The 16,125-nt window shown below is 38.3% G+C and overlaps 1 protein-coding gene across 21 annotated transcripts in view; it reads left to right on the forward strand.

Annotated features, from left to right (window-relative positions):
* PAX2 (paired box 2) overlaps positions 1 to 15,552 on the forward strand; it is a 65,879-nt gene extending 50,327 nt beyond the window's left edge. For 4 of the 21 annotated variants that reach the window (XM_018562508.1, XM_018562512.1, XM_018562518.1 and 1 more), the window contains 6 exons: positions 1,651 to 1,777; positions 6,871 to 7,080; positions 9,715 to 9,816; positions 10,486 to 10,584; positions 13,552 to 13,638; positions 14,410 to 15,552. In XM_018562508.1, coding sequence (XP_018418010.1) covers positions 1,651 to 1,777; positions 6,871 to 7,080; positions 9,715 to 9,816; positions 10,486 to 10,584; positions 13,552 to 13,638; positions 14,410 to 14,531 — 747 coding nt within the window. In that variant the 3' untranslated portion in view covers positions 14,532 to 15,552. Of the gene's footprint in view, positions 1 to 1,650; positions 1,778 to 6,870; positions 7,081 to 9,714; positions 9,817 to 10,485; positions 10,585 to 13,542; positions 13,639 to 14,390 lie in introns of all 21 variants that reach the window. The other 17 variants (XM_018562524.1, XM_018562527.1, XM_018562530.1 and 14 more) reach the window with 8 other exon arrangements.
* Positions 15,553 to 16,125: the final 573 nt, after the last annotated feature.

Consider the following 16,125-nt stretch of genomic DNA (forward strand, 5'->3'; position numbering starts at 1 on the left):
TGTGTTCTCCTTCCAAGCTGTGGAGAGTCTACCTAGCAAGAGACAATTATCCTTCACATTTGTTTCACGTACTGATTTGTGCACAACAGATCCAACACACCAGTGATTCTTACCAGTAGAAACTCTTTTTCGGTTTATGCCTTCTTGTATTAGTCAGGGCCTGGTGTAAGCGGGACACTATGTGGTGGCAATACTCTGTGGCTCTGGAATCCTCTGATATGTTACTGAAATAGAAGTAACCATAAAAACTGCTCATAAGTATATTTGCTGTTTATCTCCCTCCACAACCACCCTGATCTTCAGTTTCATCCTAAAGGTTGTTTATCTTAATAGAACATGAAATGGGAAAAAACATCTTTAGAAAATGCCCCAAACTATAAAACATGAAATGAAGAGAAGCCCTGTCTGAGAGTAGATTTTTTTCTTCTCCCAGAGTCCCTGAGTTTATTACAATGGATAACCTTTATTTACTTTCATTAGACTATTAAACGCCAGCGCAGTCATTTTTTCCCCCTGAAACTTAAAGCAGGGGCCATAAAGCAAATCTAAAGCCTAATTGAGTTCATTTTAATTTCTCTCCGATCACAGCGAATTACTACGGTGATAAATCAGGGGGCAGCTTCACCCCCAGTAGAAGGCCTAATTTGCAGCTAATTACGAAACTGATTTCAACAGGAAGATCAATACGAAAAGGAATTGGAAATGACTAGGCTGTGGCGTCCAGACATAGAGGTGGGGGTGTGGATGGAGAAAACGGGGCTAGAAAGAGCAGAAAATCAGTTTTAATTTAATGTAATATTAATCAGACAGAGTTTTTTTTTTCTCCCTTTTTTGGGTCCCCCTGTTTATTATCCCACTGAAAAGACAGCTGTAGAGAGCAAGGTCTGCTCCCTGAGAAAACCATAATAAGAAGGCAATTACTAGATTGTTTTGGACAGAACACCCTTTCAAATTCAATGACTCCCCCTCCCACCCTTCTGTTGGCCATGTGCTCTGGCCCACTCCCCAATTTCATACCCCACTGCACAGGAAGAGGAGAAGAGACCAGGGTGATGGGGGAGTGGTCCTTCCTTTGTATTTAATGAAGCACATCATTCAAAAAAATCAAATGTTGGTGATTTAGGACGACAGGTGATTTTTTTTTTATATTTCCTATTTGTATCACCAAGCAAACCTGTAAGTTTGCACCTGCAACTGCTACAGAAGCCATACCCGATTTACCACTAGTTTTTCTAAAACTGATATTCATATAAAATACTTTTATCAAGTTACAGAACTCCACACTGATATCATTTATATGTTGTGTACTGAATCAGTTGAAGACTTCCAACTATGTTTAAATCCTTTGCTGAAGTCAGATGATACACATATTTCCATGTGCTAGGAACACTGGTCAACATTTGACATCTGATTAATCTTTATACTGTATATTTAATTTTTTTGCTTTGGACATTAAATGATTAGCAGTTGGTTAAGACCAAATTTCAGGGCTTCCTTCGCTATTGTGTGCCATGTAGAGGCTTTAAGAATAGGTATAAAAAGTTACAATGCATACATGAAAACGGTTCATTAGTTTTAGCTACTAGTGCGTGCTGTTATTATATCCTAAGATGTTCACCAAGTCTTACCTTATTCCTTCCTTACAACCAGGCAAATGAATACTCCCTTCCAGCACTAACTCCTGGCCTGGATGAAGTCAAATCTAGTTTATCAGCCTCTGGTAACGCAGACCTTGGTAGCAACGTGTCAGGACCTCAGACCTACCCAGTGGTAACAGGTAAGCTGAGTTTTATTTAAATACAACCTATCAGTTTTATGCTGCATATTTGGCAACATGTGAACCAGTGTGAATGTCACTGCTAGCTAAATGGGAATTCTACTCTAATAATTCTTTAAAAAAACTGGCAGCAACTATGATTAAACATGCAGACCCAGACACACTGGTGCACCATGTTGATTCTGTAAGCCTTCAATGGAAAATATACAGCCATGTTCAAAAAAGATGACAAAGTAGAGTTGAAATACTTCACTTTATAAGCTCCAGTAGTCAGCTAGGGCTCAAGCAATACACACCTCCTGCCAGGAAACAGATTAGCTGTGTACTTTGCAATAGCCAAATCAGCTGTCAATAATTTGGCACACTAAAAAGTAATGTTTCCCCTAAATTTTGATGTGACTTTCACATTTTCACTTGCTTGGTGGTCTATATTTTTAATATTGTATTAAATATAAAGATGTGTAAGTTAGCCACTAGAGGGAGGTTTTCATTGCAGTCACTGAGCCTCTTTGGCCAGCATGTAGGGAGTTCATGGTGTTTTGAGTCAGACCTGACCAAAAAAGATGAACAATAAGGCAAAAACACTGTGCAGCACTATGAAACAGAAAAAGTCTGTGAAATGGTCAAACAAGGATTATAAAACATTTAACCTGCACTATCACATGTATATCCAAAAAAATATAGTGAAAAAAACTTGGGTCCCTTTAAAGTTTACTTATCACACATTTACAGTATAAGTATCTATAGTGTAGACTGAACAGGTACTCCTTATTTCTTAGTTAATTCATAGGATTGCATTTTCTGAATAATTGGTCCAACTGATAAAATGCCCCTCTCTCTTTAAACTAGAAGAATGCAGTAGAAAAGCAAAATAGAAAAAAATGTTAACTGGTCCTGAAATGATCTGGTAAATATAGATACAAAGTTAAAATCTGACTAGCTTAGACTTCATGCAGTTCATTTGTAACAAATTGTTTGATTGCATCTAGCTGCATTTGCAATATACCTATATTTGTATATATTGTATTTAAACTTGCTTTCCCCTCATTTTTTTGGAATATGTTAAATGACTTATTTTTAGTGCGTCACTTTCAATACAATACTCAGTTTACAGTTGCAAGGAAATTACCACAATTCTACCTTCAGCTTATTTAGGCTTATTTTCGGCTTTACTCATCTTTTGGGTCTCAGAAATACATTTACTAATTTATTCCTCTGCCCCAACATCAGCTACTGCCCACTATCTGCTGGCAGCGCAGAGCCGTGCTTCAGCCAGGAAGGATTCGGACAATATTGTCAGGATCCACTTGACTGTCTGATTGACAGCTGACTCTGTCTCTCTAGAGCCAGGACTGGTCCTTCACCCCCCACCCCCTTGTCAGTCCCTGCAAAGAGTGCTGGATGAAAGGAGAGGGGAGGGGGAATCCCTTTGACCAATAGTCACTGCTCTATGCTGGGAGAAGACACCAAGAGCCGAGCAATCAGCGGTTACATGATCTCTCAGTCTTAGAACCAGTATGACGCAGCTCTGTTGCTGGCTCTGTTCTCCTTTAATTGTATCTACCCCACTGACATTTATAGTTTGAAGAACAATGATAGGATAATGATGTTGATTCAGAAGAAGCAGAGAATATTCACAATCAATCAAATGTTCTCTTAGCTTAGTAAAGATGGTGAAGCTATGTACTACGTAGTAACCACCTCCGAATGATTGCCAAGGCAACTTTATTTTCATGTATGTTTCAATGGATATCTCTGTTGCCCTAAACATGTGTCAAATTATCTAGCCGGTTAGATGTAGATATCTAAATGTGGTAAACAAAATCCTTAGACCTATTCCAATTTTATTGTCCTGTGTTAAACATAGTAAAGCCATCCTAAACAGAAGATATAAGCATGTCTCACTTTAAGTACAAATAAAAAAAAGAGGGTTTATTCCTTATTTTAGAGAAGTGGGTGAAGCCACACACAGAGCCAAGGGGCAAAAAAGAACGAGTTGTACAGCTTCATCTGCTGTCCCTAAATAAGGGGAGAAAACCCCTATTTGTGGGATTTGTGATAAGACATGTAAATACTTTTTGTTTTAGGAAGCCTTTTCTGAAGGAAATCATGGATTCTAACCAGTCTTACAGCAGCATCTCAAACTCTCAAAGGCTGGAATCTAAAGAAAGATCTACATTTAACATGAAAACAGTAAAGCCTGCTAATATGCAAATTAGTATATTTGTCTGCCTGCTGGTTATCTGTGTAGGTCAGAAAGAAAATCTTAGCAGCATAGATGTATGTTTGTGGTCAGATTATTTCAGTTTTGCCAGGATGGCACAAAATGTTTTTGATATTTCATTGCCATGTGTGTTTTTGAAGCTGACCTTTCCATCAAGGCAGGAAACAGGGTATTATTATGTGCTACAGTTCAGCAGTAGGTCATGATCCACTGATAAGAAGGGTAAGGTGAATTACCCAAGGTCATGATTCACTGTATATTTAAGCTGTGCCGCTTCCTTTCAAAAAGCAGATGTGCACTAGCAAGATGCTCTCTTTGCTATGTAAAGCCAAGGTAAATGAATGAAAAAAAAAAAAATTTGACTGAATCCACCTTTATATGCTATGAACTACCGTTGTCAGGGTGTTCTCTTATTTCCTCTCAATGTCATCAAGGTGCCTATGCCTGACCCATTCTCAGTCCAAGTGTGGGAAACTTTCATTGCAGGCTCAGCATGACACTCCCAGGTGGTACCTTAACACTAACATGTTCATCCGCATGCAGGATTTCAATCAGTGAATAGAAAAGCGTAGAAACACTCATTAGCACTCAGTGCTGTTTACCCACAGTAATGAAGGTAAACATTTTAAAGGACAGATTAAAGCTTAAGAAAGGAGAGGGGGGGGGGGATCTTATTTTGCTGCACTTAGGCTATGCTCCAGTTTTTGGAATAATGGTGTCATTAGGCAAAAAAGGTTGCAGATCATGCTTAATCTTAAAATGTTTTTCTTTTTTTTTACGAGTAATTAAATGCCTGGCGTTATTGATCATTGTTGATTTTATGTCCTTCTATTTGCATAATCTATTAAAGATGAATGATTCATGAAGTGATTATTATAGGGAAGGGACGTACAGGCGTCCCAGATAGTTTTGTCAAGGTGAGAGAGTTTTGTCAAGGTGAGAGATGTTTTCATTTTTTTCGCTATTAGTGGATAATCTAATTAACTATCCTGAACGCAAAGATACTATATGCTCGGACTAGAGGCTCTCGTTAAAGCCAATGCTGCCAATGCCTCTTTCACGTTTGCTGTTTTTTTTTTTTTGTGCTTTGCCTGCTCCAGAATAATTTTTCGAACTTCAATCGTTTTATTTGACAAAATAATTTAAAATGTGCAGATTCAATAAGAGCTGCCAGCATGAAATAACATAATAATATAATTTGGTAAATTCAACTGCCTTGTTAAAGAGCTCTTGGTGTCTTCTCTGTCCTGCAGAATCCATTTGTTATATTTCAAGGGAGAATCAATTGTACTGATGGAACCTACAGGATGACTACTTCAGCATTCTAGAGCAAGGCATTTATCACAGGCGGGTGGCAATGACTAAATCTGTATGGATGAATACAGAACAAGGGTCATTGACAGCACTTTCCAGTAATCTGAGAAGCTGTGTTGGTCAATCTCATGGTTTTATATTTAATCTTGTGGTTAAAGATTGCGGATATTGAGAATATGATCTGGTGTTACAAATCTGACTAGCACTGTGACACAGTTGGGAGACCAGGTACTGGCAGAAATGCACAGCAGCCAATCAGAGATCAACATTAAGCAACACAAAGAAGTTAGACTAATTAAAGCTAATTGGATGCTATGGCTAACTACATGTCAATGCTGTTTTCCCTAGATTATTAAATAATCATTATGCAGTAAACCATCAGATTATCCAATCACCTTTCATTAATTTACATCAACTACGACAATAAAAGATTAATGTAATCTGTTGCTAGGAGTTACTGCTCTTTCCCCTTTATCTTAATAAGCAGGCACAGGCTGTCGGTTCTGTCAGAACATGTTTATACAGTAGGAGATGAGAGTGTAATTCTTGGCTATTCTTCATTTTATAGTCAATAGATTTCTGTAGACAATTTGCCCATCAATCTATGTATCTATAAGTTTCCTTTTAAGATAAACTATTTGAAGGGTCACAGGCTAAGCCCCTAATAGAAAGGGCACACAAGATCTGGTTTGGTTTGAATAAGTTAGTCAAGCCTTTGATGGGTATACATCCATCACTGGTTAATAGGATATTCTGGACACCCTGGAAGAGCAGCACAAGGTCAAAGGTCTTATGCACATTTTACTATTGCAAAATCTTGAGTCATGAGTTACTTACTGACACTGCAACTCAAATTATGCTTTAATCCTCCCAATACAGACTCCTGCTTATTAATGCCTAACACTTTCCATAAATTGTAGTGCATAAACAATATCACTTAAAAATCCCCCAAAAAATCTCATGTTAACATAGTTTTCATTAAGTTTTTTATATAGAGTCCAGGGCTCCTTCTGTCAAAACATAAACATACCATTGAATAAATGCTTGTTGTTTCAGTTGTAAGGGTTTTGTATGAGTTAGGGACGCTAGTGATTCTGACGCTGTAGAAACTCACCAGTGCCAGGATCACTAAAAGATCACATACCTTCTCCTATGGCAATGTTCCCTTGCTGGCCTAACCAAAGAGACAGCTATTTAAGTTGCTACTGCCTCACTAGCAAGTGAGGTTCTGCAGCGTTTCAGCCAGTGAGGGTAGACGCCCATTAGAGAATGTGTCAGTTGCACCTTGGTTAGTCTGCTGCTGGTGATAGCTTGCCAGTGTGACATGGACCCTAGAATGCATGGCTGTGGTACATGATCAGTCACAGAGCGTAGAAAAGAGGAGAAATAACAAGGTGCCAAAAGGATTAGGGAATCATTTTTTACTTAATTTAAACCTTTTTTTCTTTTGTTTTATATCATTCCATTTACATTTATACATATATTTTTTTTCTCTTTCTGTGTTCCACCCTGTGTCTGTCTGTCCTCCGTCCATCCATTTCCTTCTTCCTCACAGAGAGTTTCTCCTCTCACCTTTATGTAAAGCAAGAGCCTCATGAAGCTTCCCTTACTCCCTTCACTCCCTCTTCACTGGCCAGCTCGGGGCTGGCTGATCTTCAGCCTTTTCAGATGGCCCTCACGGTTGATGCGTCCACACCTGCGTACAGCTCCTTCACCCACCATGGCCCTCCCTACGGGCAGTTCGGCAGCCAGCCACTCATAGCAGGTACCAAACTTACCCTCATGCATAAATCAACTGCATACTCAAATAACAAGTTTTTATGATTCATGGAAAATAGCTTGCCAAAGAGGCCCAGTTACTTAATAATCATATCTGCTCATTAACGATCACAGCTCAAATTCCTTGTTTACATAAGGACCAACAGAACCCTATCTTGTCTTACAATATGCGTTGTCTTAAAAGACAATAACATTTCCCCTTAGCGGTTGGTTGGCGTGAGTGGTAGAGGGATACCTTTCCTAGGCTGTTGAAACATTTTTTTGATTTTGGCCATTTATGTAGGAACCTCCAAATATCTGTAAAGAAACTGCCCATAATATAATTTTAAAGCCTAGAGTTAGACTTTTCCCCTTTAGTTTTAAGTTTTTAAAAGAATAGAGTTAGGATGTGATGATCATCTGTACATACAGAGAATAATCTCCTTACCCACAGTGCTACCGTGACAGCCAATCTTTGGAGTGCTTTATCGGCATCCACTACAAATTTAGTAAGGTTCCTGTGACATCATAATGCTGGTATTCACCAGCTTCCTCGTTAGTTCTCTCAGCAAAATACTGAGAATGTAATCCAGAGAGGGGGACCACAAGGTTTATGTTACAGCAGAACTCTGGGTGCCTAATATCTCCTAGTTGGTACCACATGAAGCAATTACGACCTGGATGGGGATCAAACTCTGCCTCAATTCACCCCAACGTAAGGGGTAGAGATTCATTTTAACGCTTGAAATTGGAGGTATTCTATTTTCTTTATATCCACATGGCTTAGAATTTAGATCCCATAATACGCTTGTGACACAATGTGCCAAATAATGTTGTTAAGGGAACTGAATCCATTTTACTTAATCTGACTTATTTAAACACTCTCTGTTCATATCCAACCTTTGCTGGTCTGATCAACTATGTTGCAAAAATTAAAAGAACAAGGAGGGCTGAGAAAGGTTGCACTAGCAGGGGTGTAATAGTAATTAGAATCAAGTCTGTGCACCATGTAAAATACTAAAATCAGCATGTTCCTCTTATGTTCTTTCAGTAACAGTTAATAGAAGTATCCTACATTTCTTTTGGACTGTATTAAAAGTCCTTGTGATTTTGCATATATAAAAGGTGATCTCTTAATTGCAAGTTTCATATATGATTCAGCAGACATATTGGCAAATGGGGATTCAAACACTTGATCTGGCCAATAGTCTTTAAATTCAGCCTTTTAAAACATATACTGTATATGTCAGGACACAGAAAGTTACAATTTAAAGTGACATTTGTCTCAAAATATAGTTATGAAAAACACACATTATGGTGTGGAATATTTGTGCAATCAAATATGGATCTCTATGCAGTGATATATACAGTATAACACATCCTAAACTAATGTTAAAAGAAATCTATCAAATCAGGACTTTTAATTCACATCCTTGGATTTTGTCCACTGTGCTGTCACATGTCTAGACCCAGCAGCTACCTGCTCGGCACTGGGCAGGAGTACAATGAGAAAAAGCACATACTAAGTACTTTTGGGTGATTGATCCTGTACTACCTATAGTTTGTGTAGCAAAAAGACTTTGGATGTGATATGCATATTTTGAGGTCATCCAAAGAAAGCATGGAGCCTTGGGGTTTGACCATTTATTTACTTATAATAGGCTGATGGAGCAGATGTGATGTATGTGTGAATGAGACAAAGCAAGACTGGAAGAGTATTCAATGTGTGTAAAAGGTGCTCTTCCATACTAGTAACGTGACATAAAAGAGATGAACAGGACAGATCTGAAAGTATCCTTGTTAAAGGGGAACTCTAATGTATTTAAGCAAGTATACATTTTTAATTATGTATTGTTGCAACCTTCACTTGAAAGTAATGTTTCCCTTCTCTTTTAAATTTCACATATAAAAATTGTAGTTCCTACATTTAGTGGTCATCTTTATAATAGGAAATACGGTTAACAACCATGCTTATGGTATTTTAAAGATTTAAAAGTAATGTTGCCAAAGAGTGGGGTAAACCCTTTTCTCTGTATTTCTCTAAGGCCCAGTTCACATTGAGCGGTTCGCAAATCGCGCGTTTGTCGCCCGATTTGCATTTTGCGCGATATCGCGCGATTTGTCGAACGATATCGCGCAAATGCTTGCATTGAGCAAGCGAGAATCGTGGCAAAATCCACTCCAAAAAGGGTCCTGCTGTAGCGACACACGACCCGCGACAGCAGGATCCTTTGCCCCATTGAGATGCATTGAAGAGCGATATCGCGCGGTAAATAGCCGCGATATCACTGGAATTACCGCGCAATAAATCGCTCAATGTGAACGGGGCCTTAAACTAGTTTCTCTTTGCTACTAGGAACCTGACTTTTGTTACTATAGGGCTAAGTCCTACCACTGCCATCTTCTGTCAAATAAGATAAGTCAATTGACCAGTAAGGGCTGCCACATTGAAAAAAAGGAATGGCAGTTGGTGGGGCTTAGTCCCCTGGAAATCAGGACCATGTTTTCCTTTAACATATTTAGAATATTTTTTCAAAACAAGATTTTATTTTACAGGAATTAATCATACATACAGTATGTTTGTTCAATGTAAACAGCCATTTTTCATACCAATAGTAAAAAAGTATTTCTTTACTTTTAGGTCGAGACATGACAAGTACAACCCTTCCTGGTTACCCTCCTCATGTTCCTCCTACAGGACAAGGCAGCTACCCAACCTCAACCCTTGCTGGAATGGTACCTGGTGAGTTATTGTTTTATTTTAGAGGATATGTTATTTATAAATTTCAGTCTTATTCTCAGAAGTGACATATACATCAGTATTAGTACATAGTAGCTATATCACCATTCACAAATGCAGGGAACACACTATAATGTGGTGCATAGATACAGGTGGTTATACTTTTATGTACTTATTCAAAATGATAGTTTGGAGGACAGTATGAATAAGGATTTAGATCACACTAGGAAGTTATCTAAACCAACCAATTAACTCAGTCTGGAGTATGAAAATGACTGCGAAGACCTAAGTGGTTGCTATAGGCAGCATTTGCATTATTGTGTTATGAACTGTGTGTAATAAAACTAGAATATGTACAGTACTGTATATATCCTCAGTATGTAAAGTGATAGCACTAACAATTTTATATACTGTAGCTTTTTAGATATATTTTTGATCAGAGGGCAGAATTCAGTGATCCTTTATCTAAAAGGAACTGTTTGGCAGAAGAGATACAAGAGATACCAAAGAGAAGTTTTACTAATAGCAGTCAGATACCTTCACTTAGTACAGACTCTTCCATTTACCTACATATCACTAGTTAGATAAGCTTAGAGTCTGACCACACACAGTATGCAGCACTCCACAGGTTACTGGCAGGAAAGAGGCATCTCATTATCACTGCATTGACAGGCACCAACGTTTCGGTCCATCATTCGGTCCAGTCTGTGGAGTGCTGCTCATGTCTGTCCAGCTCTAAGCCTTGTCTGTTTCACTGCAGGACTGGGAGTGGTGAGTCTAGCACATAGTGCATATCTATCTGTTGTGTTTTCTGTCTTCAAATATCCTAATTCTAATGCTTTGTGCTACTGTATGGGGAAAATAAGCTTACCTTCACTTACTAATGCTTTTTTTCAGGAATGAGAGTGAACTTATAACATGTTATTCTGTGATGTCTAACTGTATAGTTTTCTATGATGTCTACCTGTATAGTTTTCTGCATGGATATGAGCCTTCAAACTACGTACTTTGCATATTCACTATATATGGGACTCTTATAAGAACTGAGGGTATCATGCAGAAGGCAGTGTTGTGAGTTAGCGGCATCCAGTCAGATATGCTTTTATTTTCAACAAAATCTGACATTTTTATTATCTAAGGAAATATAAGAGTAGATCATTTCCAACACAGGCTCTCTGTCCCACCAATTAGAGATCCTCTTTAGAATAGCTTGTATATCTATGGGACTTTTGTTTTCTCATCTGCTCTTATTCTTTAAAGTGCAACTGTGCTTTACAAAGCAACAGGTTCACCCAACTGCTGCCCTACCTCCCTAACTTCACATTTTCAACTTCCTTTCACCCCCCACCACGACTTTCTTCATCTGTAAACAAATAGTTGAAGCCTAGCGTAAGACCTCATTGAAACTTCAAATCATCTCAGTGCTAAGGACTCCCTGCTCACCGTCTCTATGTGACTGCACTGGGTGCCTAAGCAGCCAATAACTAAACACCTATTTGCATAGGAGGAAGGGGAGTGAGTCACATGCTCCCCCAAACCCGGAGGAGAAGCAAGACAAGGGGGGGGATTTGAAGCCAGGCAGGGCAGCAGTTAAGTGAACCCTGTTACTTTGTTCACATTGTGCAAAGTAAAGTTCCACTTCCAGTGTTCTTGGCAATACTCATTAGGATTAGAGACCTCCAAACGCGGAAGGAATTTGAGGCCATCTGCCTAATCAGTAATCAGCTGTGGACTGGGGTGGGATGCTTGTGCTGCCATTATTGACAATTTATTTGGCAACATTTGATATCACAGCATCCCAACTCTTTGCTCACATGCAGCTGCTGGTGGGGAATTTCCTGCACATAGCTGATTGGGCGGCAGCAAAAGGAGCTTCCTTCTGGGCTCAGCAGAGCTCAGGTTTAAACTAAACCTGGTCTGAGTCTGAGCTTATCCTTATTTGGGATTTCTTGTTCCAGAGTATAGGAACAGACAGTCTTGTTATTTTACTTCATTTGATACTTTGCGAAGGCAAAAAAACACATGTAGCAATTTCATGGTATTAGCTTATTATTGAATATCATTATCATTTCACCCATAAAGCGTTCTCAGTTCAGAATATAAATGCAGGGCTATATGAAACTATAGAATAATGTAAAAAGACTACTATATGGTACTGCTGAAAGAGAGATCACTGGTTTTATACACATGGCATGCAAATTATAGCATTGCATTTCTATATACTGTAGCTTACTCTGATATAAAATAGTTAAAGCCTTTGAAAGATACAGTGTTTTATTCCAGTGGAGGAAGGTTGTTTTGCTGGGCACAGCTCAGGTAATGCATTAATACCCCTGTTTATTTATTCCCAGATATATAACACAAGTAAGACTGAATGCTCCATTAAATGACATTGCATAAAGATGTAGAACAGGCCCATATTTTTCATCCCTTACACTCTACTCCCTAATATACAAGGGTATTCTCGAGAGACATTATTGTAGAACTTAGAGTAAAGGGAATCCCAATTGGTGCAGTGAACTGCTGGAAAGGCCTTGCGGCCCGGTGAGCAGATAGGGGAGTATGGAAATAAAATTCAATGCTGATGAGGAAATTACACTTGTTTCATTAGTGATCAGGGAAGGAGATAGCTCAGTTCCTCTTGGTCACAGTTGAGCTCAAAAGCTCATTATCCTCCTGTATGCATGCTTTCACTTCTCATCAATAAACACTTCCAGTGTCCGATGTCAGCTCCCCCACCTCTGCACACACCTATAAACACATGTAGTGCTGTGCACATTTCCCTGTGTCTGATATAGTACCAATAGCTAACTCATCATTGCATCATATTCAATAGCTGCCAGAAGGATTTGTAAAATCTCTGTTATGCATGCTCTTGTTATCCCATTCTAAAATCTAAAGGCAAGTTTTAAAAATGGCTGGTTTAAGATGGAAATATTCCATACAATATTCAGCCCTATTTCTTCCATTGCATCTTCTTGGTAAACTTTTATTATTTAGTTACTAGTTAACCAAATGTTAAAACAATTATTTTACTTTGAGGATTCAATTTACAGGTAAACCTTAATTATAGCATTGTCTTCTATAGAATACGGTTTGAAAATAATTAGAAATAGTAATAGAAATCGTGCATTAGTATATGTATGCAAAAAAGAGAAGCTTATCAGAAAGGGGATATTTAAGATACCATTATAACACAGTTTAATCCTGGTAACTCTGAAGGCCACTGCACCAAATTGACTCGTAATTTAAAACAAGCTGTAATCAGATAAGGAACATATGCTAATACAATGTGAACTCTCCCAAATTCCATCAAAGTGCAGGAAAGTCCATATGTGTTAGCTGTGAAAGCTTTTTAATTCTTATAGCTTTAGTTTTATTGTTACAGCAGCATCTTTAGTCATATTAGAATAACCCTACCAGATAACCAACTGCTATAGTTCAGGTGTTTAATAGAGCAGAGGTGGGAAATTGACTATATATTGTATATTATTCAGTTATAAATACACTGTTTTGCAGAGACCACAATTATAAGTAAATTGCATCCATTTTTTGACACCATTTACATTTTCTGCTATTGGACAAAAATTATTTCTTATTTTGTTTTGTTTATTTCTATGAGGTCTAGTCCATAAAATGTCTACCTTCACTGTGTGTGGCACAAAGATTTGCCTATTAAAATGTAATAAAGACAGCATAGATTAATAATCTATCATTTTTTGTATATTGACTTTCTAGGAAGTGAATTTTCAGGAAATCCCTACAGTCACCCACAGTATACAACATACAATGAAGCATGGAGGTTCAGCAACCCAGCATTACTAAGTGAGTAACTACTTCACTTATAGGAAATAAAGCCAATGACCTAATAAACCTGACTGGCCACTGAAGGGTAAAACAACGTTAGCTAAGATACTAGGGACTCTCAATGACCTTTGAGAAGTGCACTTGTGTTTTTTAAACTCAACCATAAGAATGTGAAATGTGGTATTTTTACTGGTTTGCAAAGGGGTCAACCACTCTAAAAAATACAAAACTATCATGCAAAATACATGCAAAATACATCCAACTGGGTTGTTTTGATTGATAAAGATGATTGACTGTGCACAATTTATAGCCCATACACTTAGATAGTGCAAAGACAACCTAGTGGATATTTAGCTTATTTAGAAGCAATGCCCCTAGTGCCTCTACAAATTAGAACACAGCATGCAAAGCTATACTGTCCAACTTTAAAAGATCCACCTCTGCAAACTACCCTGACAATCTTCTCTTGCAGCTCACAGTGTTGCCCTGGCGATTGTGCTAATAGATTCCCAATTAGAGTGAATAGTTCTGACTCACATGTTTGATAGACTGAGTCATTGTGAGTGGCAAAGAGAAGATCAAAGCAGAAGATCACAGAGGCTTATCACTTTCTACCCAAAAACTAAACAACTAGCTTTGAATTGTAACTTATTTAAAACAGAAAGCATTGTGTCTTGTATCAAGTTTATTTGTTCTGTCACATTTTTAAGTGTTTTTGTTCACTCGTTGTCCTTCCAACCAGTACATTCTTCTCCTGTGTTAACTTTCAGGTTCCCCTTATTATTATAGTGCCACATCCAGGGGCTCCGCACCTCCCACTGCTGCCACTGCCTATGACCGCCACTAGTTACCATGGAAACCACATGAAACTGCAGTGCGAGAACTTAGGCCTCCATTATGTACCTGTGTGAGCATCATCATGTTGGGAAGAAGAGCTTCTTAAACTGTGCCTCCTGCCATTACTCTGCTACAGCTACTGACTCTGTTCAGCTCCACTGTGCTGAACTGTTCTCCACCACAAAGTCGTATCATGACTTTTTCAGTAGCTAAACAAACACCCAGCAAACAAGTCTGACACTGGAGCCCTTTTGCTGCAAATGAGAGGCCCAAACGTTCATTTATATTGCGGATCTTGGGACCTTAGGACAGCAAAGTCTTGGAAATATATGACAGTGTTATTGATTTCAAAACAACAGTACGAATGAAGACATTTTTTAAGACTCCAAAATAAAATGTATTCCAAAAAGGGAGAGATCTCTAAACAGCAAAAAAAACAAAAACAAACTACGGAGAAGACAAACCATTTTCCCTCAAAATCCATTCCACCGGGTAAAGTTTCTGGACAGAAGAGTTCTGAAAAATCCCTTTTGAAACAATAAGCAATTGGAAGACTGCAGGAGTTAGAAAAAAATTCTTCCTCAAAAACAACTATTGGGAGTATCAGAACTAGCCATCTAAACATCCTCCTGCCTTGGACAGGATGCCTGCCTCGTATACTCCATCAGTTGTGCTGGCATTCCCAATACCCCACGTGGATCTGAATCCTGTGAAAAACAATCAACTCAGAGAAGACAGGAGGACATTTTGAAGTCAAATGACTGAACATTAAAAAGAAATATAAAATATATGAATATATAAATATATATATAAAATACACTGTTTTTATGCTTTATCATGAAGGTCTGTAAAAAGTTACAATAGACAATTTTCTATAAAAACAAAAACAACAAAAAAAACCAGTGCTGAAAATGGAAGAGATTGTCATAGGACTACATGAAGAAGGCAGTTCTTGATATATTGTTCCTCCTTCTAGCTTTTTTTTTTTGTTTTGTTTTGCACTAGTGTGTCATAGTCCGATACTGGGGGCTTTGTTATGCCCCTGTATAAAAATCATTGTGAATATTTCACACTCTAGGAAAAAAAATAAAAAATACAGGCATTTTGTAAATTCAGTAGTTTTATGCAGATTAAAATGGCACTTAAGACCCAGATTTCAGGTTTACAGACAGTTCACATTGACAATGATTTTAAAACATAATATTTATTATCCCAACCTCTAGCAGCTGTACACGATATTACCCCTTCCCTTTTCCCCCGTATCTATACAGAACTTCCAAACATTAATAAGTCTCATGTATCATGAGCCAGTAATCAGGACTGGATTTACATAATTGAATCATGTAGGGACCTTAAGTAGATTCAGTGATTGTAGGTAAGGTGAGCAATCTGCTACAGGTAGGAAGTGCAGGCACCTGGAGGCTCATCCCAATGACTCATAGCAATGCACAATAGGTAGAAAGGGGCAGGAAAGCTTCAGCTATCAGTAAGTTACGAAATGGCCGTGCCAGGAAGGTTTGGGAGGCTGCTGTAGATATGCGCATGCACATCTAGGCGTATGTATTTTATACCTGTAGCAGTTTGTCCCCCTACCCACCCAGTAACAGAGTTTCTGTAAGCACTACCTAAGTGTCTAACTTTGTCTATATTAGTTAGTCTTTTAACATG

The sequence above is a fragment of the Nanorana parkeri genome, unplaced genomic scaffold, assembly GCF_000935625.1.
Source record: "Nanorana parkeri isolate BGI_ZX_2015 unplaced genomic scaffold, ASM93562v1 scaffold581, whole genome shotgun sequence".
Lineage (NCBI taxonomy): Eukaryota > Metazoa > Chordata > Amphibia > Anura > Dicroglossidae > Nanorana > Nanorana parkeri.